Source organism: Colletotrichum destructivum, chromosome 7 (assembly GCF_034447905.1).
Source record: "Colletotrichum destructivum chromosome 7, complete sequence".
Lineage (NCBI taxonomy): Eukaryota > Fungi > Ascomycota > Sordariomycetes > Glomerellales > Glomerellaceae > Colletotrichum > Colletotrichum destructivum.
The window spans coordinates 1,266,485-1,291,369 of record NC_085902.1 but is presented as its reverse complement, the minus strand read 5'-3'; the positions used below and the strand labels follow the sequence as shown (position 1 = coordinate 1,291,369).

The following is a 24,885-nucleotide window of genomic DNA, read 5'->3' as shown; positions in this document are numbered from 1 at the left end:
CGTTTTCTAGTCCTGACTTGCTCACGTGTCGTAACATCACCCTACTCACTTTAATTACCCACCCCTCTTGTCACGCAACCTGAAGGCTAGAAGTAGACTGTCGATTAGTTATCGACTCGAACAATCACTGCAAAAACTTAAGCAGTCATAAGGCCACGTCACTTACTTCTCTTCGGGCTCCAGGTTTTGTTACATAGCTCGACGCAAAGAGCCCCCATACGGTCGGGACCGCCCTGGTGGCACCTACGCTGTGCCCATCTCGTACCCAACCTGTGGCTGTTATGCGAATCGCACGATTCTTTTGAGGGAAACCCAGAGAACTTCGTTACAGCAAGTCTAGGCCCAGGTTCATGGGCGCTGGATCAGGCCCAAATGCCGAACTAGAATGGATATACGGGGCTGGCTACACACGAAACATCTCTATCGGTGCTCACGTCGAGGCTGCGAGGCCGGCCATGTCGCAACGCAACAATGCAGAAACCAAACATCGAAAACGCTGACGTTTCAGTGTTGTTCACGACACGATAATGCACTTGTAATAATGGACGATGACCGGCCTTGTCGGAATGATATTCAAACTCCTGGCACGGAATAATTTGAATTCGGCGTTTTGGCGGACTCGAAATCCGGTCGAGAGATCGAAAAGCCGTTCGCGGCCTTGGGGATGAAAACAGCGAGGAACAGCAACGTGTACAGGACGGCGGCGTACATAGACGCTCGCGACCATGGCAATGGAGTGATTTGATTGCCAACGCACCCCAAGAAAGATTAATTTCATGGGGGCATAAGCCATAATATTTGTTCATTTCCCCTAGAGACGGCTCCACGCACCTCCGACCGCTCCGTGTGTGATCGCCGCTGCGGGGACAGCGTCTCTCTCTGCTTGAGCGAAGCCGCCGGATGCCGGGAGAGAGGCCCAAGAACGCAACCCCACACTCACCACTCTCTCGCCCCGAATTAGCCTGCATTCTTACTTTCCATCTGTCGGCACCACCGACCTATGCTCGAGTTGCCGTCACCTCCAGGCCGTCCGTGTCACGGCCAGTGGGGTGTGCGAAGGGCCAACTGCAGCGGGATTCGACGTGAGAAGAGACATCGCCGATTGGCATGGCAAATGACCAGCGTTGATTCAGCTCAAGGCACTCGCTCCCGGGCAACAAAAGCCACTCAGCTGACAAGTGGATGAGTTTACGGGGTTGGTTCGCCATGCATTATGAGCTTTTTGCAACACGAGGCTTCCATTTGACGGCATGCAGATAGATGTTGGTGCCAGAGTTCACCTTGGAAACGGGGACCCCTTCGCCGCCGACTCCGCGGAAGGCGACAACGGTCCTGGTCGAGAACCAGAGAAACAAGCTGCGTTGGCGCGTTCCGAATGCCTTGGTGACAGGAGCGATCAGCGCCCTGCGACGAACTCAAAGACGACGCTAACCTGTCGACAGGAACCCACCGGGCCGAGACATGGGTACCCACTCCTCGCATCGAAGTCTCACCGAATTCTTGACAGACGCATCGTCAACGGCGGCTGTCAGGACATCATCCTACCGACTGCTGCATGCGGCCGACGGCGCAGTAATGGTTTTCCAATTTCGACCCCCAAAAACATGTCGACTGGTCGAAGAGCACGAGGGAAACCCACGTTGCGACTTTCTCTTCACGCGGCGATCTTGTCTCATTTGGAATGTCATCGCACGCACGCCCCCCCAATCACTTGGCTGGATTAGCTTTCTTCGACATTGGCCAACTTCATGCATGAAGATTGTATGACAGCAATCGAGAGATTACAACCCTTCGAGGTTAAACTTTCTCTTCTTAGGCCCCAGGGCTCCCTCCCTCCGACGGCCCCGACTCCCGAGAGCCGTATGATGATGCCTGCATAACGAAGGAATAGCCAACGCCCCCCCCCCCCCTATGACAGTCAAGAGGCAGTGCCAGCATCAGGACCGTTTCAGTGTCTCGCCCGCCTGGGCCGACGGTGGCCCAAGCATACATCGGACGGGGGGGCCGGTTTGACAGGGCTCGCCATCCCTGTAAACCATGTTCTCGTCCAATGATGCTGCCGAAAACAGGGCTGAACTCGTGGTCATCGCCGCGTGCATGGTGCCTGGTCTGTCGGAGGGGGGCCTCTCATGCCCAGGGCCCGTGAGGTCGCATCGGGTCGCATTATATCTAATATGGCCCAGGTTGACATATCGTCCTGGTCGATGCCCGCCCATTGTCGAATGCGACTTTTCGTTCTTTACCTTGCATCTTCATGTTGTATCAGTTGCGGAGTCTTGTACGTGACCCTTGACCATCTGATACCAAATTCAACAATCACATTCGCTTTCTGGCTGTCGCTCTACTCCTGCTGAGAGCCTCTTTCCTTCTTTCATACTCCAAGAGCCAAGCTGGCTTCCAAACTTTACCTTTTCCATACTTTCTTTTCTACTTCTCCCACTGCTGGTTCAGTCTTTTTCATTACTACCGGAGCCGGGCTCCCTTTATACGATTCCGAAGAAGCGATCGACGATTCGGGGTTGGTAATATCATGAGTAGCATGGAGAAGGACGTGGAAAAGGCCGAGGTCGATGTGGCCAAACCAGAAGAGAGCCACGCGGCGCCGGAACAGACGGCGAGGAGGATATCCCTGACGAAGCCGCCGCCGACGCCGCCCAAGGACGATGGATACCGACCCATGACGAGCTCGACGAAGCGACTTTCCTTCTCGACGACGATGAGCCCGCGCAGGATCAAGTACGGGACGGGAAAACACTCCAAGACGGAACTGAGCCCCCAACCGACCGACGACCCCGACGATCCCCTGGTAGGTGATGCTAGTTCAAACTCCCTCCCCCTTTCATCTGAGGCTTTGCTGACCTTTGCCTCTTTCCCCCCTCATTGCAGAACTGGCCACAGTGGAAGAAGGAGCTCAACTATGTTGCGCTCATGATGACGGTCGGGCTTATCGGGGGGATGAAGACGGCGTACGTGAGCGTCAACGGCGTGCTCGCGGTGAGATTCAATACCTCGTACACGGCCGTCGCGTCCCTGACGGCCGTGCCACTCGTCGTCTCGGCCTTCACGGGGCTCATGGGCCTCATGGTGGCCAAGGTCTGGGGCAAGAGGCCGGTCTACCTCGTCTCGATGGTGTTGGTCTTCATCGGCGCGATGTGGAACATGCGCGCGGGCAACAGTTTCGGGGAGTGCATGGGAGCGCGTGTCTTCCAGGGTCTGGGCTGGGGAGCGTTCGACAGCCTTGTTCTCGGCTCGATCCAGGACACCTATTTTGTACGTCTCCTCCCGCATCTGGCTCCCGATTACTTGACGTGAGGTGCTGACATGAGCCAGGAACATGAGCGGAACGTCCGCATCACGGCGTACAACCTCCTCTCTGTCGCTACCACTTGGGGCGCGCCCCTCCTCGGCGGCCTCGCATCCCGCAACGCGGCCCGCTTCACCGTCCAGTTCGAGGTCATCAACGCCTTGCAGATTGTCGCCGTTCCGCTGCTCGTCTTCGGCGCCCCCGAAACATCCTTTGAACGGTGGTTCAGCTTCAGCATGGCGCAGACCCCGGCGTCCTCCGTCTCGTGGACGTCGAGGTATCCGAAGCCCCTCGGCAAGCCGTCCGTGGAGAACGTCAAGGCATACCTCCGAACCATGAAGCCATTATCGTTCTCCGTTGATCCAGACCTTGCCACTCTTTTGCAGGCGCCCCGCGCTTTTGTCGCGCCGACGACGCTGCTTCTCGTCGTGGTGACCTTCATGCCGTACTGCGCGCTGTGGGGCCTGACCGAGTCGCTCTCCCTTCTCTTCTCGCCCATGCCGTGGATGCTCAACGAGTCCGCCATCGGCTCACTCATGGCCGCACCGTTCGTCTTCGCCGTGGTCACCGTCTGCGGGGTCGGATTCTACCGTAAGCGGCCCGCTGATCACACGCCCTACGACACCGTCAGCATCCTGGCAGCCGGCACGGCCCTCGCCGCCGCAGGCATCCTCGCCTTCGGCCTCGAGACGCACGCCGTCATGTCCGCGTCCGGGGCATCCGGCACGGCGGACGCCTTCAAGATGGACGGCGTTGGGGCGCGCCTGTCATTCCCGCTGCTCTCGTTCCTGCTGGGCCTCCTGGCGGCGGGCGTCGCGGTGCTCGACGGCGCGGTTCGGCCCGTCATCTGGCGCTCGACGCAGTTCACGTCGTCCAACATGGGCGTCTGCCTGCGCAACGTGGCCGACATGCATGCCGGCGTGGCTTGCTGGCGGAATCTACTCGCTGGGGTGTTTGTCATGGTGCTGCCGAACACCGTCGTCGTGTGGGCTGGGCTGAAAGCGATCGTCGTCGGACTCGGGGTCACGCAGATCCTGGTCGGGGCGGGCATGTGCGGCGCCTGGTGGTTCTACGACGATTACGTGAGGGGACTGGACGGGCGGGTGATGGGGTTGGTCGATCTGAGTATGTTGAGGAGGGCGGGGAGTTTCTTTGATACGGACTGAGAGTGGTGTCTTCGGGGACTTGATGTTGGATAATGAGGGGGTGTTATGTGTGAAGATGATGGCAAGGAGGCTCATGGTGTTAATGATCGAAACGGCCGCGAAAGAGACCAGGGGAGACGGGTGGTGATTCAACACAAGGGGCATTTGTCTACAGGTTTCTTTTGTTCAAGATACCAGGAGCCAGTGGGCAGTTCTTTTGGAGAGGTTGGGACCTCGATTCGAGTGGTTAGAATGATATGCTGTGACGAAGGAAGCTAGTAGGGAATAGTTGCTGAAGTCGTGGCGGGAGGAGAGATGCAGAGGCGATAGGAGAAGCACACCATCGCAAGCTATATAGTTTTTAGGACAACTCGGAGACGCGAGTAATCGAGAATGCTAATGTCGCTTTTTGCGTCTCACACCTTGATCGTGATGATTCATACGTAATGTTGCTTCTGGCAGCGTTGTCCCGGTCGGGATGTGGAGCGGGACTACAAGAGAGCAAGAGCAGCCGCGGAGGAGCTGACACCCGATCTTGTGGTTTCACGAAAGTGGACGTTTGACGGTTAGACAAGAGCCGGAAAGTGGGAAAGACTTCTCAGAGAAACAGACGATGCAACTCATGATTCCGAATATGAGGCCAAGAGGTTGTGTTAGGAAGGGGAGCATGGACAACCGCATGTACAAATCCGGAAGCGGTAAAGATGGCATCGGCGAGAACCTCTAGAAAAGTGAATTTTGGGTGCGTATGATGGCCGATTAGTTGCGATTGGGCGCGTGGACTGGTGTTTGATCATCCGGAGTTCTGGGCGCCGCTGTCGTCTGATCTTCCGCGTTGTGGAAAGAGACTCATAGGTGCTCGGAGCAAGATTTGCTGCTTGATGGAAGGGCCGGAGTAGCAATCGAGTCAACCTCTCTTGGATGCCAATGGGGGGAATGTTAAGGGGTAGATGTTTTGAAATTGCTACTGAGCAATGAGGTCGTCGACGACGTTTGATGAGCATCAGCCGCGCAAATAAAGGCTTGATGGAACACAGCGTTTGTTCATGTTGCGTTGAGGCAAGTCGGGCCGTCCTTCCCAATGAAGATACTCACCGAGATCAAAGCAAGTCGCTGTACACTCTGGTTCATCATTGGGACAGTACTCCGTGTCACGGCTTCTTTCTGTGCTCGGCGACAACATGTTGTGGAAGTTGTGGTCTGATGTTGAGTAACCCCTCTCGGGCATGAGATGTTGACAGTCTGCGTCAAGATGCGATAGACGATGAGTTCCTCTGGCAAATATGGCAGATGTCGCGTTTCCATCGTGACTTCTATTGTAGGCTATACAAAGCAAAACATACTCAAACTAACATTACGTTTATGCTCTCACACAAAAAGGAGAGAATTCATGCCCCACGACGATGCGCCGTTCAAGTCTTATAACGCCATGGCTCATTTCCCACCCCTTATTCCGTTATCCCCCATTCATCCTGTAGCCATGAGACAAATCTTTTCGAGACACAGAGCCCCGGATCGGCCAGCAAGATGATCTAGGCCGTCGAATCCCGCGAGCTTGGTTCCGCTCAGCGAGTCCATTGTTCCCTGTGCACGCGCTCCGTCTTCCTCGCCGGCGATGCCGTCTCCTGCTGCTCGACTGAGCCATTCGAAGCGATCTCCTCCGCGGCCCGCGGGTAGTTGCGGTCGACCGAGACGCCGCGGGTTGTGCCAGTGCGCTTCATGAAGCGGAAGTCGGTGTACGATACTACGGCGACGTAGGCGGCGAGGAGGCTGCAAGAACGGGGTCCAGGTTAGCATTTATCCCACTAATACTCGAAGTGGAAAGGGGAAGACGATGCATACTTGAGAAAGATGCCACATCCGGCAATGACCCAGCCGAGGGTGCAGGTGATGCCGTTGCAGCGCTGGATGTTTCCCTGGATGCCCATGAAGGCGACGGCGCCCCAGAACAGGGGCTCGAGGCAGTTGAGGATCATGTTGGTCTTCAGGCTGGAGAACCTGCGGAGCTTGGAGAAGTGCTGGGTGCCTATCTCGTAGGCGAGGAATACCATCGACTTGGCCCCCTTTGTGTTTGAAACGGACTCGTTAGCTGTCTGGTACCCGAGCCATGGACACGTCCACACTCTCTCTCTTTCTCTCTCCCAGATCAGAACTCCGCGGGTTTCTTACAATGGCCAACGACATAGTCGTGTTCCGAGTCACCGGCCCGGCCTTGGACCGGAGGATTAGGTTGGCACCGGACAGGCCAAGGACGACGTGGATGACGATGATCTGGAGGATTTGCACCTTGAACACGTGGCGGTTGTCGAACAACGGCATTCTGGCGAGTTTGGCATCCATGACAGGCTTAGGCGAGGGTTTTCAAGGGGCGGTGTTTCCGTGGCGATTTTCGGTTCTTGGGTTTCGTCGTATAGAGGTGTGAGGTGCTGTGCTTTGCTGCCGTGGCACGGGAAGGATGCTTTGATGGAGTTAAGATGGGTTGAGTTGAAATCTAGACTTGGGGACATCAACAGAAAGGGGACGGGTCAAGTTGTGTTTCTATACGAAATTCCGAATTACAAACTACCACAGACTAACACGCAAAATATCTCACTATGATGGGTTTCTGATTTTCCTGCTCATCCGTAGCAAGGTATGAGCAAGGACCAAAAACGCCCAACGCGAGCACAGCATGCGCTGGCGTCAGTCTCGACGGGCTTGCTGGGCAGTGCAATCAGCCCGTCGGTCTCGGTTTCCTAGTCGTGTGGGTCGACCTCCTTTAGTCTCCCACTTAAGATGTCTGTCGGTCTCGGTTTTCGGCGGGTTCAATTAAGCGTTTAAGGTTTTCTCCCATGGACGCCGGCCTAGCCGCCACTGGATTTGCCGCCAAGGGGTTCCCACACGTGTGCTGCTGGAGCCATCTGCCATCTGAACAATACGCGGACCTCTGGAACGTTGGTCGTCATCATCATGATTGAACTCTCTTGGCGGCGGACGGGACGGGGAAGGGTCTCCAGTTGATATGGCGCTGGGTATATGCTCTTCATGACATTGTCACTTGGAAGATTGAGCCTGGCTCCTAGTTCGAGCCGGGGTGCCTACGAGAGATGGGAAACCAACGACCCAGAAATGGATTGTGGAGCTGCCTTGTAGACGGCAATCCCCTGCTCGTATTGCCCATCATTTTTGCGAAACGGCCTGGCTCATTTGCGCGGCATGCCATTCTCCATACTCCCGAGATTTAGGATTCAGTGCTAGGAAGGCACTAGCTTAGGTAGGTGAATGGGATTTGGATTTGGGTGACGAAAGATCCCCCCGGACAGCCCGGTTATCACGGCACCACGCCGCCGGCAGTGCAGGATGCGAACCGCGCCACGTCACCGAGCTGCTTCCAGACTTTCGGATTCTTCTAACGTGCAATCCAGGGACTCAAAAGCTTAGCCCATGGTTTTGATTGGAGCAATTCGCCTTGGCCGATGGACTTTTCCCCCGTTTTACTTGGTCAGACGCCATTTTCTTTGACTTTGGCAACATTGGATTCGTATTTGGGGCAATTTCAAGGTTTCGCGTGGCTGATGCGAGCGGACTTTTTTTCTTCTGTTTAGGCAAACTGCGTTGGAAGTGCCTGATAAATCTTCAAGGCCCCAAACACTTGAGGCGGAACGATATACTGCAGTTGGGGAGGGGGGAACGAGGTGCAAATAGTTTACTCCCCGCAGAATTCTTTTACAGTTTCCGCTCCAGGGGAGCATGTGATCCTTCAATTTAATACATGAGCACAGTACGGGTCGTGTGATTGAGCTCTGAGTTACTAAGGCCATCTTCGATATCTGATGTTCTGGGTCGGTCTTCAGTCTAATTGAAGCTTCTCACATAAGGTTTGAACCACTGTTGGGGGCTTGTAAGACGTGCAGATCAATAACAAAATACAGCCCCAACTACCCGATTGCGAGCTCTCCTCTTGGAGTGGTTTCGGGTTCGGGTCGGGCTCGGCTAACCAGTGTTCGTCGTTTTAAAGAGGCAAATATATCTATGGAGCGTGTCACTGGCTCGTCGTGTATTGTGGCGAGCCATACTTATGACTGAAGGTTCCGCAAGTGGCCGAGTTCAGTATTTCAGTTAGGAAAATCCTCTTTTCAACGACTGTCGGGATTTATTCAGCACCGTCATCGGCAGGACATCCCCTTATGGCAGCCAATTCCAACACCTTCCCGTCCGAATTCTCACTATGAATTATGCCCTGAATGTTGAATGGAGGAGGTAAGGAGCGACGTTCTTGTTCATTCGTATAAACCATGTTCAACGCACGCCGTCGCCATAGCGGTTTCCATACCTAATGAAACTTGCCCGCAGAAGGCGTCAACTTTTGGAGATATGAGAGCTAAATGTGTGTACGCACGAACAGCTGCTGCAACACTCAAGTTGTCTCTTTTCTGCCCAAAAGCCTATTGAGATATACGGGGTCATAACAAAAAAAAACCCCAGGAAAAACATACACCTCAAGTGCTGATCATTACCAAGAGCTTTCTTCAAAACAGTCTCCTCATCTCCACCCGAATAGTCTGGTCTTCGTGCAAATTTGAATACCAATGTTTGGCAGTACAAACCATGAGCTGATCCAACGGCCCGCGGCAAAAACACGTGTGGCAACATCTTCAACCATGGACAGAGACCCCGAGATTCTGGAGCTCCTCGCCACTCTTCTTGAAAAGACGGGTGTTGACGTTTGCGGGCTTAATGAGAACTGAATTCTCTACTACACGAAGAACTGTGGCGCCGCGTAAGACGGCATCGAGTCCGATGTGGCCTAGGACACCCTCGTCAAGGCGTCCGCACTCAGACACGCATCCAGATCAAAAAGCGATACGAAAATGAGCGTCAAGTTGGGGCCGCCAAGATCGTGATGTCGATTCACCCTCCGTGTTTACTCTAACCCTGACGATCTCGAACCCAGGGGTGCCAACTTGGATCGTCTGCGCCAAACTGACGCGGACAACGTCCGCATAATGGAAGCTCTCCAGAGCGGTGACTCGTCCCTGCAGATCATGTCTTTCGTCGCCGACCAAGAGGTCCTGGCCGATACTGCCACCGAAAACTTCCGGATCAAGTGCGTCCAGGCCAACTACGACTTTCGACCCCCACTGGGAACGTGGTAAACAATAGGTATGCAAAAAAAATAATTCAAAAAAAAAAAAAAAAAAAAGATCGCATGCCGCAGCGTTACTTTGGCTGGTTCAAGATGAGGACTGCGTGCTTTCTCGAACTATGGCCTCAGTTGAGGGCGCAAGAGCCACACAGCCTCGCACCCTAAAGGATCGGTGGTATGTATCTTATTGCTGGGATGGGGATTGCCGTGCGTGAGGGGACGTGGCAAATCGGTCGATGCGCATGATTGCCCATCGTTGCTGGTCCACAATCTTTGCAAGCTCTTGATACCAAATCCGCATGAGGATGGAGTTGATCCAGTGTAGAGTTGGAGTGTGATAGTTAAACTCCGCTTGCGTTGTGCTGGGAGGATTGCGTGAAATCGAAATCATTTGCGAACCAGCCTCAGCACAGACTGTTACATATTCACCATGGGCAACGGCGAGGACGAGGACTGCAGAATTTCGTCTTGGGGCAGGTAGCGAGGTCCGCAACCGATGGGAGAGTCACACCCTCAAGCAAAACACAATGCTTTTGACGTTCCTCACAGTGCTCTTAGACCATTTTGTGGGCTTCTCGCCCCTTTATAGTCCACAAGCCTCGTTTCAGAGTTATTACAGGTCACACCCTCTGACTTTAGCTGGAAAAGTCTACGACATAGCTTGTGAATGAAAAGAGGTAGTCTAGGAGGGCGGCGACATTGTCGAAAAGCAGGAATGGAAACCTGCGTCTAGCTTGAAGTGGTGACGTAGACCCATCTCCCTCGTATGTCCCAAGGGCGACCATGAGGACAAAAGTTCGATGAGGTCGCCAATATAAAGATTTTAAATGAGTTGCATCGTTTTTCTTGTCACAGGAATTGCTAGGTGGATATCTTCAATGATGGCCATTCTAGACGAGGTCGTCTCTCTTGGCCGTTCATGGATATTGAACCACCAGACGTAGTTAGGCAGGTGGTGAGCACAATTCTGACTTCTGTGAAAAGCCCAGTCATATTGGTACTTTTGCTGGACGTGGCTGGGACCCCGGCCAACCTGTCTCGCTAGAACTGACCATAACCGCTGACGACCGAGACCCGATCATGAAATCACACACCGACTTCCGCTGCCGATGAGTGCTCAATAACACAACCCCCTGTAGTACTACTGGATGGGCCGCTTGTTCGGCTATTTTCCCGGGTCACATCGGGCTTAGCAGCTTCAAGTCTTACTCTGTACTGGTAGGGCAATCATGATTTCTAGGCAGCAGAGCCAGCGTCTCGGATCGCGCCGGGCTTAGCAACTGCTTTGGGGCATTCGGTTATGCATGATACCTTGGGCTAGACGCATCCTTCGCACTGATGAGTCTTTCCAGCACTTCCACAACGGGCATAGGCTTGCATTGAATGGTGGAAAAGAGGGAAATGTGGCATCCGTTTGAATGTCTTCTCAAAGTTTCACCTTTGTCTTGGCTTCTTGCTCGCCATTTGTACTTGGCCTTTCTACCTTTCAGACCATTTTTCTGATTCTCTGCACACCATTGTTTAAAAAGCTTCGAACCCTCTTCAACAGTGGCCATGATGTCGATTGGAAAGAGGCAGACAGACCTGGATCCCAACAGTAAGACGGCAAACGTGGCGTCGGTCATTGGACATCTTCCACTGTCCGAAGACGGGGGCTATGAATCTGGCCGAGAACTCCCTCCTCAGGACCATGGCAGGGCTGCTTGGACGAGCCTGGTGGCTGTTTCAGCCATCGCCATGGCCACTTGGGGTGAGCCAGCGTGTTTTCTAAATGCCAGTTCTTTTGAACCATTTCGCTGAACCCCCCGTCTTCGTAACCAGGCTTTGGTGCTACCCAAGGGGTTTTTCGAGAGTACTATTTCAAAACGCCCCCCCTTCAAGGAAACCAGCTAGTCGCATCCACTGGTCTCCTCGTAGTTGTGAGTGACACATAGAGCTTCTGTACCGATGCCTGAGAACTTATCAGTCAAAGGGTCTCTTGCAAACTTTACCCCCTTTCCTACTCAGAATCATTGGCACAGACCCTCGATACCGATTCTACATGATGTGGAGTGGTATGGTTCTGGTAGTGGCGTCTTCTCTTGGCGCTGCTTTCTCTACTTCGGTGTGTATCCTCTCTGGCCGTCAAAAGAAAAGAAAACCATGCTTAAATCATTATAGGCAGTGCAAGTCATCATGACTCAAGGTCTCATGTATGGCCTATCAAGTGGGCTGCTTTTTGCGCCCTGCTTGACATTTGTGGACGAGTGGTTTTCCAAGAGGCGTGGTATCGCCAACGGCATCTTGTGAGACACATAGCAAACTGGCGGCCGAAAGAAGCGTAAGGCTGATCTCGATCCGTAGTTTCGGTGCCCCAAATATCGCGGCGGCTGGCCTATCGCCCATTTTCTCCATTCTCCTGAAGCGTTTCGGACCTCGCACAACTCTCATCGGGTGGGCTGTATTCACTGCCATCGTCATCTCTCTTGGTATCATGTGTGTCCGCCCTCGGCGTACACATCAGGAGGAGATGGCAACAACCGCAGCTCAAAAGCCGGCTTCTCTGCGAAGACTGTTCAAACGTCCAGTTTTCTGGCTCTTCGTCTTCTCGATGACTCTGCAGAGTCTGGCGAACAATCTTCCAGCCAACTATCTACCCAGCTACGCAAGCGACTTGGGAGTGTCCCCCGAAAAGGGGGCCTTGTTGGTGACGTTCCTCTCTCTGTCTGGAATTGTTGGTCAAATATCACTTGGAGCCCTCACGTAAGCCTCCTTTCGTGGCTTTTCTCATATGACAACCAGTGTATTAACAGCATGTCCGTATAGGGATGCGATCGGTCCGTTGATACCCATGCTGCTCAGCACTCTAGTTAGCAGTTTTGCGGTCCTAGTGATCTGGGGTCTGGGTAAGCTCTACTGGAACATGGTCATTGCTTCCATTCTGTTTGGTGCATTTGCCTTCAGTTTCATGGTCCTACGCAGTCACATGGCTGCTGTCGTTGTGGACGATCCCAGTCGCATAGCTGAGGAGACGTTTGTCTCTGGGATTTTGCTGTTCACGAGAGGTGTGATCGGTGTTGTTTCGGGTTACATAGCCGCCGCTGTGTTGGAACGAAGCGATCACATTGGAGTGCAGCCAGGATACGGCTCTGGAAAGTGGCGAGCGTTCATCATTCTTGTTGGAACCACGATGACGGCGGCAACTTTAGGAGCTTTTGGGTTGTTACGAAGGCGGAAAGGAATGTAGGAAAAGCATAGTACCTTGATACATATTCAAGGTCTTCGAGTATTTGACCTAGATGTGATATTGCTCCAGTCAACATCATGGTCAAAAGATTCATCTCCCACCAATGGGGTACATTCAGTGTTACAACCGCTCTTTTTAAAATTTTAAAATACCCGTTCGCGCATTTTAAACAGCATCTGTGATCGTCTTAGTCTTTCTGGTAATTTAAGAAGTTATGAGAAACATATGGTGGAAATGGGCAGAGCTCTCATCCCACCAGTCCCTCGACAGATAATTCAACATGCAGAGAAATCGCTGGCGTCCTTTGTGAGGATCCCTTCTCAAGAAACTTCACTCCATAAATTAAAAGACACATACATTCAGGCAACCCCAAATGTAAACATCATTGCGTTCTCTTATGTGGAATTTCTTTGGAATTTAACTAAAGCCGCTAATTTGCTTGATGTTGACTTGTTCCAGGATAAACGCAGAGTTTTACTTTTGTGTCAACTATAGTGAGCACCAAGTCTCCGGCGTCTAAGGAGAGATTTAAGAATCAAGTCAAGTCTATTCGGTAATTATGTCTAAATGCAGCACAATCTATATAGTTTACTCATCGGGGTGAAAGTCGATAAACCCCACGAGCTAAAGGGGGGTGGCAATCTGTCCTAGTTGTACAGCTCTGGGTAAGTAGCCTTAATCATGTCCGAGGTCTTCTCGGCAACCATGTAGACAGCGTTCTGGATACGGCAATCGGGGATGACCGGGATGACGGAAGCATCGACAACTCGGAGTCTGTCCACGCCATGGACACGGAGCTTGCCGTCAACGACGCCCTGTCCGATGTTCTGAGACATACGGGTGGTACCGCAGGGGTCTGAAAATTGCGCAAGTATCAGTGTCATGTTTTCAAGAGATTTAGGAAACAATGCGAGAGGTTGGTGGCAAGAAAAACTTACGGAAGCCGGTCTGCGAGCGCTCCAGGATCATCTTGATCATGGCTTCATCCGAGTTGCGGGGCATGGGCCACGGGTAGTCGCTCTCGATGATGTCTTTCATGCCCTCTCCGTTCATTACGATGTCGTCAACGAAGCGAACGCCCTCGCGCATGGCGATGAGGTCGAGATCGTTGGAGAAGAAGTTGATGTTGATCTTCGCCTGCTCAAGGGGGTCGGTCGAGTTCAGCGTGACGGTGCCGTTTTGAGAAAGGGGGCGAAGCAGGTCGACGATGACGGTGAAGTAGTCACCCTGAGGTGGGGTGGGAATATGCCACTGGAACGCATCGCAGAACATGGGCTGGAGGGATGTTGTGTCAGCATCAGGAGTCAGGGATAACATTCTGGTGGGGATACACCTACGACAAAGTCGATCTCAAAATGAGGCTGGCCGCCAGGGCCGAAGGGGTCGACTCCTCCATTCCGCTCGAGATACTCGATATACTCTGGACAGTTCTTGAGGCGGTCGTCGACACGAGGCAGACCAACTAGCTCAAGAAGCCCACTGCTCAACGGGCCCTTGTGCTTCCAGCGGTAAGATGACACTGCGCCATCTCTCTCGGGACCGGCACGTAGGAGGTGTTGGTCGAGACCATAGCCGTCCTTAAGCTTGAAGACGTGGGGCATGATAGGGTGGTCAAGAAGGTTCTGACCAACGTGAGGCGAGTCGACGATCGTCTCAATTCCAAAAGAATCGAGGTGTTCCTTGGGGCCAATACCGGAAAGCATCAGGAGCTTGGGTGATTCGTAGACGCCCGAGGACACGATAACCTCGTACTTGGCCCGGAAAGTGAGGTCTTCGCCATTAGGTCCGATGACCTCAACACCGACGGCCTGGCCGTCTTCAATGATGAGTCGCCTGGAGTTGGTCTGGCCCAGAACAGTCACGTTCTTCTTGCCTTCGAGGAAGAGCCAGCTGGAGGACCGGGTGCCCTTATAGATGGAGCTCACGGCGGTGGCCAGGCCATGCATCTCACCGTCGTAGATCTCATCGTTCAGCTTCTCACCCTTGCTGACCCAGGCCTTCTTTAGAGCTTCACGGAAGGGAGCGGCCTCAGCGACAAGCTCGGCAGGGGATACATGGATGGGCCCCGAAGTGCCGATGTGCTGCAAGTGCTTGGGGAAGAGGCTCTGGTCGTCGTGGAAAGTGGCTGGCTTGTCGAAATACTCTTTGCAGCCAGCCCATGTCCACTCATCTCCACCGAAGGGAGCCCAGTCATCAAAGGTGGCCGCGCTGCCGCGGATCCAAGTGTAGTAGTTGAGACAGCTGCTGCCGCCTAGAACCTTGCCGCGGGTGTTGGGCTTCTCGATGCGAGTATATTCGGGGCGGTCGATCATGGTCGTCTTGTACCCCCAGTCCCATTTGCTGCCTCTAAGTTCGAAAGCTCGGGCGGGCGTCGTGATGGCTTCGTTGTCCTTCGGGTTGCTGACGCCGGCCTCGATGATGAGGATGTTCACATTGGGGTTCTCGGCCAGGCGTCCAGCGACAACGCAGCCGGCCGTGCCACCTAGAATGTTGTTAGCAAGTTGATTCATTCAAAGATCTACTTGATGAGCCGTCGTACCGCCAATGACTATGAAGTCGAAGTCCTTGGTGCTATCGATGGTAGTCATATTGGATGAGGTTGGAGGAATTAGATTTAGGGTTGTAGGGAAGTGTCGTGTGAAAGATGTTGATGTTACTGGTAAGGATTTGATGTCTTGGGATAGGGTCTCATCGTTGCGAACTTTGGTTTCTTTTGTACTTTGACTTTAACCAAGCCTCGAGCTGTCCCTGGAATCGTCCGCGAAAGCTTCGGCAATGCCGTCAATCTTCATGTTGCTGATGATGCCGATGACACACCGTCCCGAAGTGCCGATTAGGCAAGGGTGTATTTACAGTGTCAGCCTCATGAGTTCCCGCAATCATCAATATACGCCATTCGTAATTGGCCAACGTCAGCACCTTGATCTCGGGCTTCGCTTGAGACAAAGTCATCCGCCGGAAGTGGCTTCGTTGCATCGCGAATTCATAGGACGCCGCCGATTGATGACATGTCCCGGCGGAACTCCGCATCCATCCCAATAAATTCCACATGGATTTGATGACACAGACTCTGGCTCGGCAAATCGTCAGACTGGCACTATCCATTAGTGAGGTTTTCCGCCTAAGACGACGCACCCGGGCCGACGCGCGACGGGTCCGGCTGTCGGCTCCGACTAGGTCGGATCCGCTCTCGGGCGTAGTTCGCTGTCTCGGCTTCTTTCACCATAAGCTCGGCGAAGTACTCAATTCGCACTCAGTGCACCAAGCGCCGATGCAGTATTATGTTGATTACGATCTCGAAGCCCACGCTTCTCTGTGTCGTATCATGCCGAATGCCGCCTGCTCGGAGCACATGTCGTTCTGGCAGCTTGCGGAGCCTGCCAATCTTGCGGATCTCAAAGCAGCAGGTATTTCACGGCTCGTGTCAATGAATGTAGCTATTCCGATAAAACTGAGAATGCCGAATTTATTTTGGCCCCGACAGCACGGCAGTATGGCAGTACGGCAGCGCGGCAGTGCGGCAGTGCGGCAGTAAGACACGCTGACTGACGCATGAACGAGCCCGTTACTGATCCACAAGCCACAGGCTGAGAACCTTACAAACTTGGAAATGACCTCACCCAGGCCAGTCGAGATATCCTCCTCAGTCAATGTATATAAGGTGTTGAATTCTTTGGCAAAGACGAGATCACATAAATGGTCATACTACACGTTATCGTTTCGAAGAAGTCAAAAGGCCCACTAACTTTATCGTCTTTAATCGCCATCATTCATTCACAATCTCCCACGATTCTAGTTGAGCTGAGCAAGCCGGAACAATGACCGCTCCCACTTACACACTCGCCGAGGGTATGAAAGTTTCTCCCTACCAACCTTGGTCTCTTTTTTGCTTGCTCACCTTAGTCCAGGCGTTCCCTACGCAGATCCGACAACCGCTCAGCACTTTGGCGGCAACTCAATCAAGGGTCTGATGCTGCTGCAAGACACGCAGCTGATCGAGACTCTGGCGCACTTCAGCCGCGAGCGCATCCCGGAACGTGTTGTCCACGCCCGAGCTGCCGGGGCCTTTGGCGAGTTTGAGGTTACCCATGATGTATCTCAGTACACCTCCGCCAAATTCCTCAGTGGCCTTGGGACGAAGTCAAAGGTCCTCCTCCGGGTGTCAACCGTCGGACCCGAGCGAGGAAGCGCCGACACCGTGCGTGACGTTCGGGGTTGGGGCATGAAGATATTCACGGAAGAGGGCAACCAGGACTGGGTCTTCAACGACATCGTAAGTTGCCAACCCTTCATCAGTCTCCTGGAGGTGAAACTGATTAGACAGCCTGTGTTCTTCGTCCGTGACCCAATCAAGTTCCCGTCTCTCAACCGTTCGCATAAAAGGAACCCTCGCACAAACGTGACAGATGCAACTATGGTATGTTCATCCCTCAGACGAGCGTTGGGCACAATTGCTGACCGTAAACTAGTTTTGGGAGTAGGTGAACCTGATGTCGTTGTTGATCTTCATGCTGACCATTCTAGTTTCCATAACAACAACCAGGAGGGTATCCATGCCCTTATGCATCTCTTTAGTGGCCGAGGCACCCCCAAGAGTATCAGACACCTGAACTCTTACAGTGGACATACGTATAAGCTTACGAAAGACGTAAGTAATCGTGCGATTGTTCTATGTGCCAAACCGTCATCTTTTGGGCAATCATTGACTGCTACCAGGACGGCACATTTCACTATGTGAAGATTCACATCAAAACAAACCAGGGCGTCCAAAACTTGTCGCAAGACGAGGCAGTCAGGCTTGCCGGCGAGAACCCAGACTACCATACCGCTGACCTATACGGGGCTATCGAAGCGGGCGACTTCCCTTCGTGGACAGTGTTCTTTCAGATCATGGAGCCCCAGGATGCTGAGAAATATCGCTGGAACATCTTTGACATGACCAAAGTCTGGCCGCACTCCGACTACCCTCTCATCCCTGTGGGCAAGCTCACACTAAACAAGAACGTGAGCTTTGACTATCAGTCCAAAACATGAAATGCTCAGAGATCAATCAGCTAATAGTTGTTTGAAGCCTTCGAACTACTTTGCCGATATTGAGCAGGCTGCTTTCTCCCCGTCCAACATGGTCCGTGGATTCGCGCCCTCTGCAGACCCCATGCTCCAGGCCCGCATGTTCGCTTACAACGACGCCGCCCGCTACCGACTCGGAGTCAACTATCAGCAGCTCCCCTGCAATCGGGCGGTATCCCCCGTCTACTGCCCCTATCAGCGAGACGGCTTCATGACCTTTGGCGACAACTACGGAGCCGACCCGAACTACGTGCGATCTGACTTGAAGCCGGTCAACTACGTCGGTAGTCATGGTGCGAGCGGCTATGCAATTGGCGGCCACGAGGACTGGGTGGGACGCGTATGCGGTTTCACCTCGGAAGTTGTCGACGACGACTTTGCGCAGGCTCGAGCCTTTTGGGAAGTCCTTGGCCAGCAGCCGGGAGAACAAGAGGCGCTGGTGCACAACGTCGCCCAACACATGGGTGGTGCAGCTGCAGCGGTACACGAGAAAGCTTTCGGTGAGTGCCCCGACGGACTGATTGCAAAGAAGAAAAGTCTACTAATCATGGGTTCTGCCAGTAATGTTCGCCAGAGTTGATCAGGACCTCGGGGAGAGAATTCGTGCCGCGGTTCTCGGAGCCAAGCTGCGTGGATGAGATCTCTAGGTCAAAGTCGGGCGTCATTTCTGTAGTTTAGCACAATGCCGGAAACGTTTACATCAACAAATCGTCCCATGGAACAACGAGGCACTCAATTATGATGGAGGTCCGGTAGGGAGAGCCGGACCGTTGGACGGACTGTAAAATAGACTCATTGCCGGGCTGCGTCGGAGCTTACCTGTGGCTCATCTCGCCAAGTTTTTATGCACGTTCGTCAAATGTCCCCGTTTTCCGTGCGAAGACCATTTCCTTGTAGGCCGTAGTGCCGGGAATGTCGCGCACAAACGGCTGCTAGTAGCTGGAGCCCATCGCGGATCTTCCAACCTCCGGGCAACTTCGGAACTTGTGACAGATGGCGGCGACACGTTCCGAGCTAAGCCATTGTCGCTGCAATGACTTGAACGACTCTATGAGCTTGTGGGGATTGACTTTCGTTATAAAGTATAAGTATAAGTATAACTCTCCTCTTTAGGCCGATGTTTATCTTCCGACCAGATCACATCGCAACCAGCATTCCTGTCATTTCCGTTTCCAGACCCTCAATTCTATCAACACTTCATATCAATCATGTCTACCATTCGCATCGGTTCGCTGGCCTATGGATATCAAACCATCGACGTTGTAGGCCCGTTGGATGTTCTCAGTTCTGGCAGTAAACTCTTCGCCAAAGCTCTCAGGGAGTACCACCCCGTGAGCGACGAGGTCGTCGCCTCAGCACCAGAGATTGAATTCCATCACATTGGAGTCAGTCTGGACCCCGTGGAGTTAACCGCTGGCGTCTCCATCGTGCCAACGGCGACAGTCGACAACGCCCCGGAAATTGACATCCTCCTCCTCGGCGGGCCCAACCCGGCAACCTTCGAGTTGCACCCCAAGTACGCGGAATACATCCGTCAGCATGTCGAGGCTGGCAAGACTCTCTTCACCAACTGTACCGGGGCTTTCGTGGCGGCCACTGCCGGGGTTCTCGACGGCCGTGAGGCTACTGTCAATCACGCGGAGCTGGCATGGATCAAGAAGCGCTTTCCGAAGGTCCGGTGGACTGACGAGACCAAGTGGGTTGTCGATGGAAATATCTGGACGGCAGCAGGGGCCGTCGCGGGCATGGACATGACGGCTCAATGGTTCAAGGAAACGTATGGGGTGGGAGTTCTCACGTTGGCGACCATGGGCCTGGACTACGAACCCAGAGATTCCCGTGGCTTGCTCAACGTCATCCCAAAGAGATACGACTCCGAAGGAAATCAAATTTCGACCCACGTCTTCCCGTCGTACGACTCTTACTGAGCTCCTGGGAAAGGGTTTACGGCTGGCCGACCTGTGTTCTTCATGAACTCTGCATGGGCATCAATACAGCTCCAGTCATATTACTTCCAGATGATAGAAAAGTGCATACCTAGTCCACAAGATTTGACATTTTGAACTACGTTGCAGCGATGGGTACTTCTCTTCACATCTAGCAACGGCACGGTTTATGTTTTCCAATTAATATTATCAGACTGGTTTAGAACCTGCTCAGTAGTCATACCAAATCGGCCTTGAAATCAAGGAAATCGACATTGGTGAGTGTACCGCAGTCGGGTAACGAAGGTGAATCTGGATAAAGTAAGAAAAGAAACCCGAGGTCTCTAAGCCGAGCACAAAATAGCTGATGTTAAAATCAAGCTCAGTTGAATCAAAACTGAGAGATGTATTGGATGAACCACTGCTTGAATTCCGAAGGGGCATGCTTATCTTGTCACAGCACATCAGTGCAGGGGGATCCTTGAGACTACATAATTCTCAGTGCTCAACTCCGATGTTAGGAGACCGGTGGAGCTCGGCAGCTGAGTTTAGGCTCAGATTTACCTGGGTTCACCGCTGGAAGCCAGTCCAGGGGAAGAGATAGGAGCCGATCAGTCACTTTTTTATCTTCAATAAAGACCGCAAGACCGGTTCCGGTGTCACTGACGTTCACTCCCTACGTCTTCAACATCCATTTCGAACAGCCGGCTTGAGGTTGTTGATCATAATGATGTCCGCAAGAATCACCAGAGTCGTTTTTGCTGCTCTCGTGGCCCGATGCGTTGCAGCAGCCCGCAAGAATATCATCATCGACACCGACATCTTCAGTGATTGCGAGTCAGTCTGAACCTTTCAACCCCCCCCCAAAAGAATTATTACATTCCTGACCTTGGATGGGCTTTTAGTGACACCGCCGCGCTGCTCCTTGCCGCGACGTCCCCCGACGTGAACTTGCTCGGTGTCAACGTCAACTATCCTTCGACCTACTCCGTGACCGCAACGTCGGCTATCCTCGCGCACTACGGCCTGCCCGCGGTCCCCATAGGGACGCGCCGGCCGTTGACCGACGAGGGCTTCCTCGACACGTTCGCGTACGATCTGGGAGAGTATGCGAGCAAGATATCGTATCACTTCTCCGGGGGCTCCCTCCCGTTTGGGGCGGCAGAGGAGGCATGGGACGCCGTCTCGCTGTACCGCAAGCTCCTCGCCGAGGCGGACGGGCCCGTCACCATCGTCTCGATCGGCTTCTTCGAGAACCTCTCGGGCCTGCTCAACTCCACGGCCGACTCGCACTCGGACCTCGCCGGCCCCGCGCTCGTCGCGAGCAAGGTCGCGGAGCTGGTCGTCATGGGCGGCGGGTACCCCTCGGGCAGGGAGTTCAACTTCTTCGGGGACAACCCGCTGCGCACGGCGCACGTCGTCAATAACTGGCAGGGCCGCATCGTCTTCTGCGGCACCGAGGTCGGCGGCGATTTGCTGTCCGGCGGCAGGCTCCTTGCCGAGGGCCCGCTGTCGGATCCGGTCCGCCAGGCCTACATCTACTACAACTTCTACCGACCCCGGCAGTCGTGGGATCCTCTCACGGTTCTGTATGCCATGCAGGGCGTTGGGGACCTTTTCGAGTACGGCAACGAGTACGGCCGCAACTTTGTCTTTGCGAATGGCTCAAACGAGTGGATCTTTGACAGGAATGTCACCAACCAGTTCTGGTTGAACCTGAAAGTGGACAATGTCACGGCCTCGGCGGCTCTCGACAAGCTTTACCTGGAAGGGGCGTTGCTTTTTGCCAATACGACTAACGCATAAAGAGCTATGCCGGCATTATATCTTGCTTTGTCACTCATATCGGCAGCCACTCAACGTAGGGGAAGTTGTAACGCCAGGTTGTCCCAGTTCAAGAGTCCAGATTCAAGAGGCAAAAATCAGATTTATAATAAAATAACATACAAGAGGCTGCGGTAGTCGGTTCTGATTCCGTGTCTCGCTGGATAACAATAAAACGCGGCTCGGTGTTGATTGTCTAACAATGAGACTGCCAACGCCTCTTTCGATACCGAACAGGCACTGGTCTATCAAAAGCATGTGTTCCAAACGGCATGGCCCGATGACGCGAGTTGGCTCTGGCCGCACTCACAGGATCGCAAATCTCAACATCCAATTCTCTCAGGAGCAGGAAAACCGAGACCAGAATAGTGTTCTTAGCCAATGTCTCTCCTGGACACCGCCATGTGCCTCCTCCAAATGGGAAAAAATGGCCCCGAAGGGCCGCCGGGTTTGACAACTTAGCTTTGGAGTCGTCTCGAACGGGTTTCTCTTGCGTGGAACTTCTGTTCGCGGCGGTGTATAATGACTGAGGTTTCAGTAGTGGACCACTCGCAGGGTCGTCTGGGTATTCTAAGAACCGCTCCGCCCAGAATGACTCGAGCGAGTGCTCGGCGACCCCTTCGATGATGCGGCCGGTGTTCCAGACAGATTCATCTAACCCCCCGAGCCAGTTTGCCGACATGCCTGTGGCTCCGGATTGAAGAGGCAACAATGAGTCCCCGTGGAGGCGGACTCCGGCGCCCACGGCCTTGCGGCCAATGGTCCCGGCAACATGTAGACGGAGAGTCTCGCGGTAAACCGAGTTCAGCAGCGGGGCCGATGACAGCGCCGTGTAGTCGATTTGGAGTTCTGTGGTCTCGGAATCGACCGACAACTCTTTCCTCAGTCGGCTCACGAGAGATTGGTCAAGGAGGGTGTGAAGAATCATCCAGGCCGCTGCTGGTATCGTGTTTGCTGTCGTTCTGCGGTGCCAGTGTAAGCCAAGGAGTGAGTATTAAGAGTTGGTATTCATGCAAAGCTTACACAAATAGAAAACCAAGCAGCAGACTCGAAACCCCGGGATCCGAAAATCCCAGGCCCTCATATCGCCTCACCATGTTCTTCACGTAACGCGTGCCCCAGATCGGGTTGGACTCTGCATGGCCCGGCTCCTCGTCGTCCTGGTGGGAGTTGGCGTTGCACCACCTCCTCCAGGTGTCCAAATTACGAAGCATGAGGTCCCTGGAGTGGTACTCCGCGGGGTAGAGCCAGCGAGGACTACCGCGCGAGACCACAGGGAACGCGTCGTAAAACGCCCAGAAGTCTTCGCAGAACGAGGGGCAGACGGCGAAGATGCGTTTGCCGTAAAGTGCCTCGACCTCAGCTTTGAAAAGGGAGTCGCGCACAAACCTGTATAGATCCGGGACATCCACAAATTCCGAGCTTGGGTGAGGAGGATGACGGGGCCAGAACTGTTGCCGGAGATTGCACGAGAACCTATCCATTACGAGCCTCAGATTCTCTCCGTTCAAGAAGGTGGCGAAGTCCTTTCGCTGATGTTCCATGATTCGTCTTGATTCGTCTGGGTGGGATGTCGAGTGTTCTTTCCCCTTGTTTGCCTCAAAAGACGAGATGTGATCATGGTTGAACACATGGTAATCAGACGGCGTCAGCCCAAAGAAGACTGTCAAGGCGTCGAATATTCCCGGGACCGGTACGAGATCTCGGGGCGCCTTGAAGAGTAGCCGCACTCCTTCGCCAGGGAGAACATAGCAGAGCGAACCCAGGGGCACAGAGAGCGAGAGTACCGCATGCTTGGCTTTTGCCCTGCGTATGGCGTTAGCAAGGTGCTCTCACTGAAATTTGGTGACGGGATTGCTTTTACTGTAGAGAACGGAGGAAGTTCTCGGCGTTGAAAAGGATGGAGTAGGCATGTCCCAGTCCAGGAACGAAGTATGGAGGAACGAGTGATGAGCGAGTACTGGTGCCGTTTTGTTTCTGGTTTTGTAAAACGAAACGAGTATAAGTGAAGACGTAAGTGAGCAGGAAAGGAGAAATCAAGACCGCAAGGGCGATGGTGCATGTTGTGAAGCTCTGGTAAAAGAATTCGCCGGGACTGAAAGCAGTAGAAGGCAAAGTGAACACGTCCATATCCAAGATTGTTGTCAGTTGCTACTTGCTGAATAGAACAACACTAAAACGGCCAACAGGGAATAGCTCGGGCTCGGGATGCTTTTTATCAACAGGAACACCCATTTTCAAGCTCCATTATCACATGGAAAAAGAGAACATGCTAGATCGACCGATTCTTGCGTGACGTGCCTTCAATCTTTATGGAGAGGCGTTATCCGACAGCTGGTCAAGGGTGACAGGCCCCCAAATGGTATTTCTTGGTTATGCAATCCATCACACAATGCGTGTTGGTGATGTAGACTTGGCTGCTGTTGCTGCAGAATGGCCGTTGCCGTATAGAGCAGGTAGGCCGCAGGGCCTGCTGCTCAACAGTCTTCAGCAAACATGGGGGGTATTGGACGGCACAATGCCCGGCCAATCCGAGATAGAGTGGGTGCGGAAGCGGTGGCCTGACCTTGATGCGATTGGGTTCCGCTGTTGGCGCCGGGATCGCGATACTGCAGCGTGTGCCTTGATGAGACGCCTTGAGCAGCTCATCACATGGCGGATTGAGGTTGATGGCCTTGGTGTCTTGTCACAAGATAAACTTGGAGTTACACGCAAGGATTCGAACCGGACTTATGGAACTTTCTCGGCTTTCACCACTGTCGGGTGCTGGGTTGGTGTGGTTGGGAGTCTCTTTTTTTTGCTGTTGGAAGATACAACCTGGTCGGCTGGGGGGTTGATTGGAGCAACGGACGACTTCGCCGCAGGTGAATGATCCATAGTCCCATGGAAACGCGCTGTGATTGTTCACGCAGTTGATGCACCATGGAAATGACAGTCGCAGGGGAGAGGGTGTAAAAGCCAACCAGTTGCATCCTGTGTTTGGAAGACTTGGCTCACATCGGAACAAAGGGCGGCCGTCGGAGAAACCGCGTTCCGCCCGCGTAACTCGAATTCGGGCTGTGGCGATCTCAAGTTAAGCAAACATTTATCCTTGAATGTTTGCTACGCGCAACAAGCGGGTCCGGATGAAGAGTTTAGTGCATGCTGCGGTCAGGCATTGAGACAACGGGGGTGGGCGCCTCGAGTCTCGTGGAATTCGCGGGCCGAAGAGGGTCTAGGTCCTGTTGTTCGCCTCCGTCTTGCCTTTTCATCTGTTTTTGTGATGC

At 53.5% G+C, this 24,885-nt stretch overlaps 9 protein-coding genes across 9 annotated transcripts; 6 read left to right on the top strand and 3 right to left on the bottom strand.

Annotated features, from left to right (window-relative positions):
- Window positions 1-2,530: 2,530 nt before the first annotated feature.
- Window positions 2,531-4,470, top strand: CDEST_10946 (Putative MFS transporter superfamily; the record flags this gene model as incomplete). Its single annotated transcript, XM_062927102.1, has 3 exons — window positions 2,531-2,806; window positions 2,887-3,270; window positions 3,331-4,470. The coding sequence occupies 3 exons, from the start codon at window positions 2,531-2,533 to the stop codon at window positions 4,468-4,470; spliced, it is 1,800 nt and encodes a 599-aa protein (XP_062783153.1).
- Window positions 4,471-6,014: 1,544 nt separating this feature from the next.
- CDEST_10945 (uncharacterized protein) lies at window positions 6,015-6,789 on the bottom strand (the record flags this gene model as incomplete). Its single annotated transcript, XM_062927101.1, has 3 exons — window positions 6,015-6,219; window positions 6,292-6,512; window positions 6,619-6,789. 3 exons carry the CDS (start codon window positions 6,787-6,789, stop codon window positions 6,015-6,017), a joined length of 597 nt encoding a protein of 198 aa, XP_062783152.1.
- Window positions 6,790-9,434: 2,645 nt separating this feature from the next.
- CDEST_10944 (uncharacterized protein) lies at window positions 9,435-9,584 on the top strand (the record flags this gene model as incomplete). The annotated part of the gene is made up of 1 exon (XM_062927100.1): window positions 9,435-9,584. One exon carries the CDS (start codon window positions 9,435-9,437, stop codon window positions 9,582-9,584), a length of 150 nt encoding a protein of 49 aa, XP_062783151.1.
- A 1,434-nt stretch (window positions 9,585-11,018) lies between these two features.
- Window positions 11,019-12,905, top strand: CDEST_10943 (Putative major facilitator superfamily, MFS transporter superfamily). Its single transcript, XM_062927099.1, has 6 exons — window positions 11,019-11,324; window positions 11,396-11,493; window positions 11,547-11,678; window positions 11,735-11,859; window positions 11,918-12,316; window positions 12,380-12,905. The coding sequence occupies exons 1-6, from the start codon at window positions 11,129-11,131 to the stop codon at window positions 12,798-12,800; spliced, it is 1,371 nt and encodes a 456-aa protein (XP_062783150.1). The 5' UTR covers window positions 11,019-11,128; the 3' UTR covers window positions 12,801-12,905.
- A 542-nt stretch (window positions 12,906-13,447) lies between these two features.
- CDEST_10942 (Putative glucose-methanol-choline oxidoreductase, FAD/NAD(P)-binding domain superfamily) lies at window positions 13,448-15,388 on the bottom strand (the record flags this gene model as incomplete). Its single annotated transcript, XM_062927098.1, has 4 exons — window positions 13,448-13,656; window positions 13,739-14,075; window positions 14,138-15,282; window positions 15,340-15,388. 4 exons carry the CDS (start codon window positions 15,386-15,388, stop codon window positions 13,448-13,450), a joined length of 1,740 nt encoding a protein of 579 aa, XP_062783149.1.
- A 901-nt stretch (window positions 15,389-16,289) lies between these two features.
- On the top strand, window positions 16,290-18,450 carry CDEST_10941 (Putative catalase core domain, catalase, mono-functional, hem-containing, Catalase superfamily; the record flags this gene model as incomplete). Its single annotated transcript, XM_062927097.1, has 4 exons — window positions 16,290-16,649; window positions 16,709-17,448; window positions 17,517-17,804; window positions 17,872-18,450. Exons 1-4 carry the CDS (start codon window positions 16,619-16,621, stop codon window positions 18,448-18,450), a joined length of 1,638 nt encoding a protein of 545 aa, XP_062783148.1. The 5' UTR covers window positions 16,290-16,618.
- Window positions 18,451-19,024: 574 nt separating this feature from the next.
- Window positions 19,025-19,926, top strand: CDEST_10940 (Putative class I glutamine amidotransferase). The gene has a single exon (XM_062927096.1). The coding sequence runs from the start codon at window positions 19,079-19,081 to the stop codon at window positions 19,796-19,798; it is 720 nt and encodes a 239-aa protein (XP_062783147.1). The 5' UTR covers window positions 19,025-19,078; the 3' UTR covers window positions 19,799-19,926.
- Window positions 19,927-20,367: 441 nt separating this feature from the next.
- On the top strand, window positions 20,368-21,780 carry CDEST_10939 (Putative inosine/uridine-preferring nucleoside hydrolase domain, ribonucleoside hydrolase). The gene is made up of 2 exons (XM_062927095.1): window positions 20,368-20,632; window positions 20,701-21,780. The coding sequence occupies exons 1-2, from the start codon at window positions 20,523-20,525 to the stop codon at window positions 21,599-21,601; spliced, it is 1,011 nt and encodes a 336-aa protein (XP_062783146.1). The 5' UTR covers window positions 20,368-20,522; the 3' UTR covers window positions 21,602-21,780.
- CDEST_10938 (Putative cytochrome P450) lies at window positions 21,631-23,749 on the bottom strand (the record flags this gene model as incomplete). Its single annotated transcript, XM_062927094.1, has 3 exons — window positions 21,631-22,581; window positions 22,643-23,425; window positions 23,484-23,749. The coding sequence occupies 3 exons, from the start codon at window positions 23,747-23,749 to the stop codon at window positions 21,816-21,818; spliced, it is 1,815 nt and encodes a 604-aa protein (XP_062783145.1). The 3' UTR covers window positions 21,631-21,815.
- Between the last annotated feature and the right edge of the window lie 1,136 nt (window positions 23,750-24,885).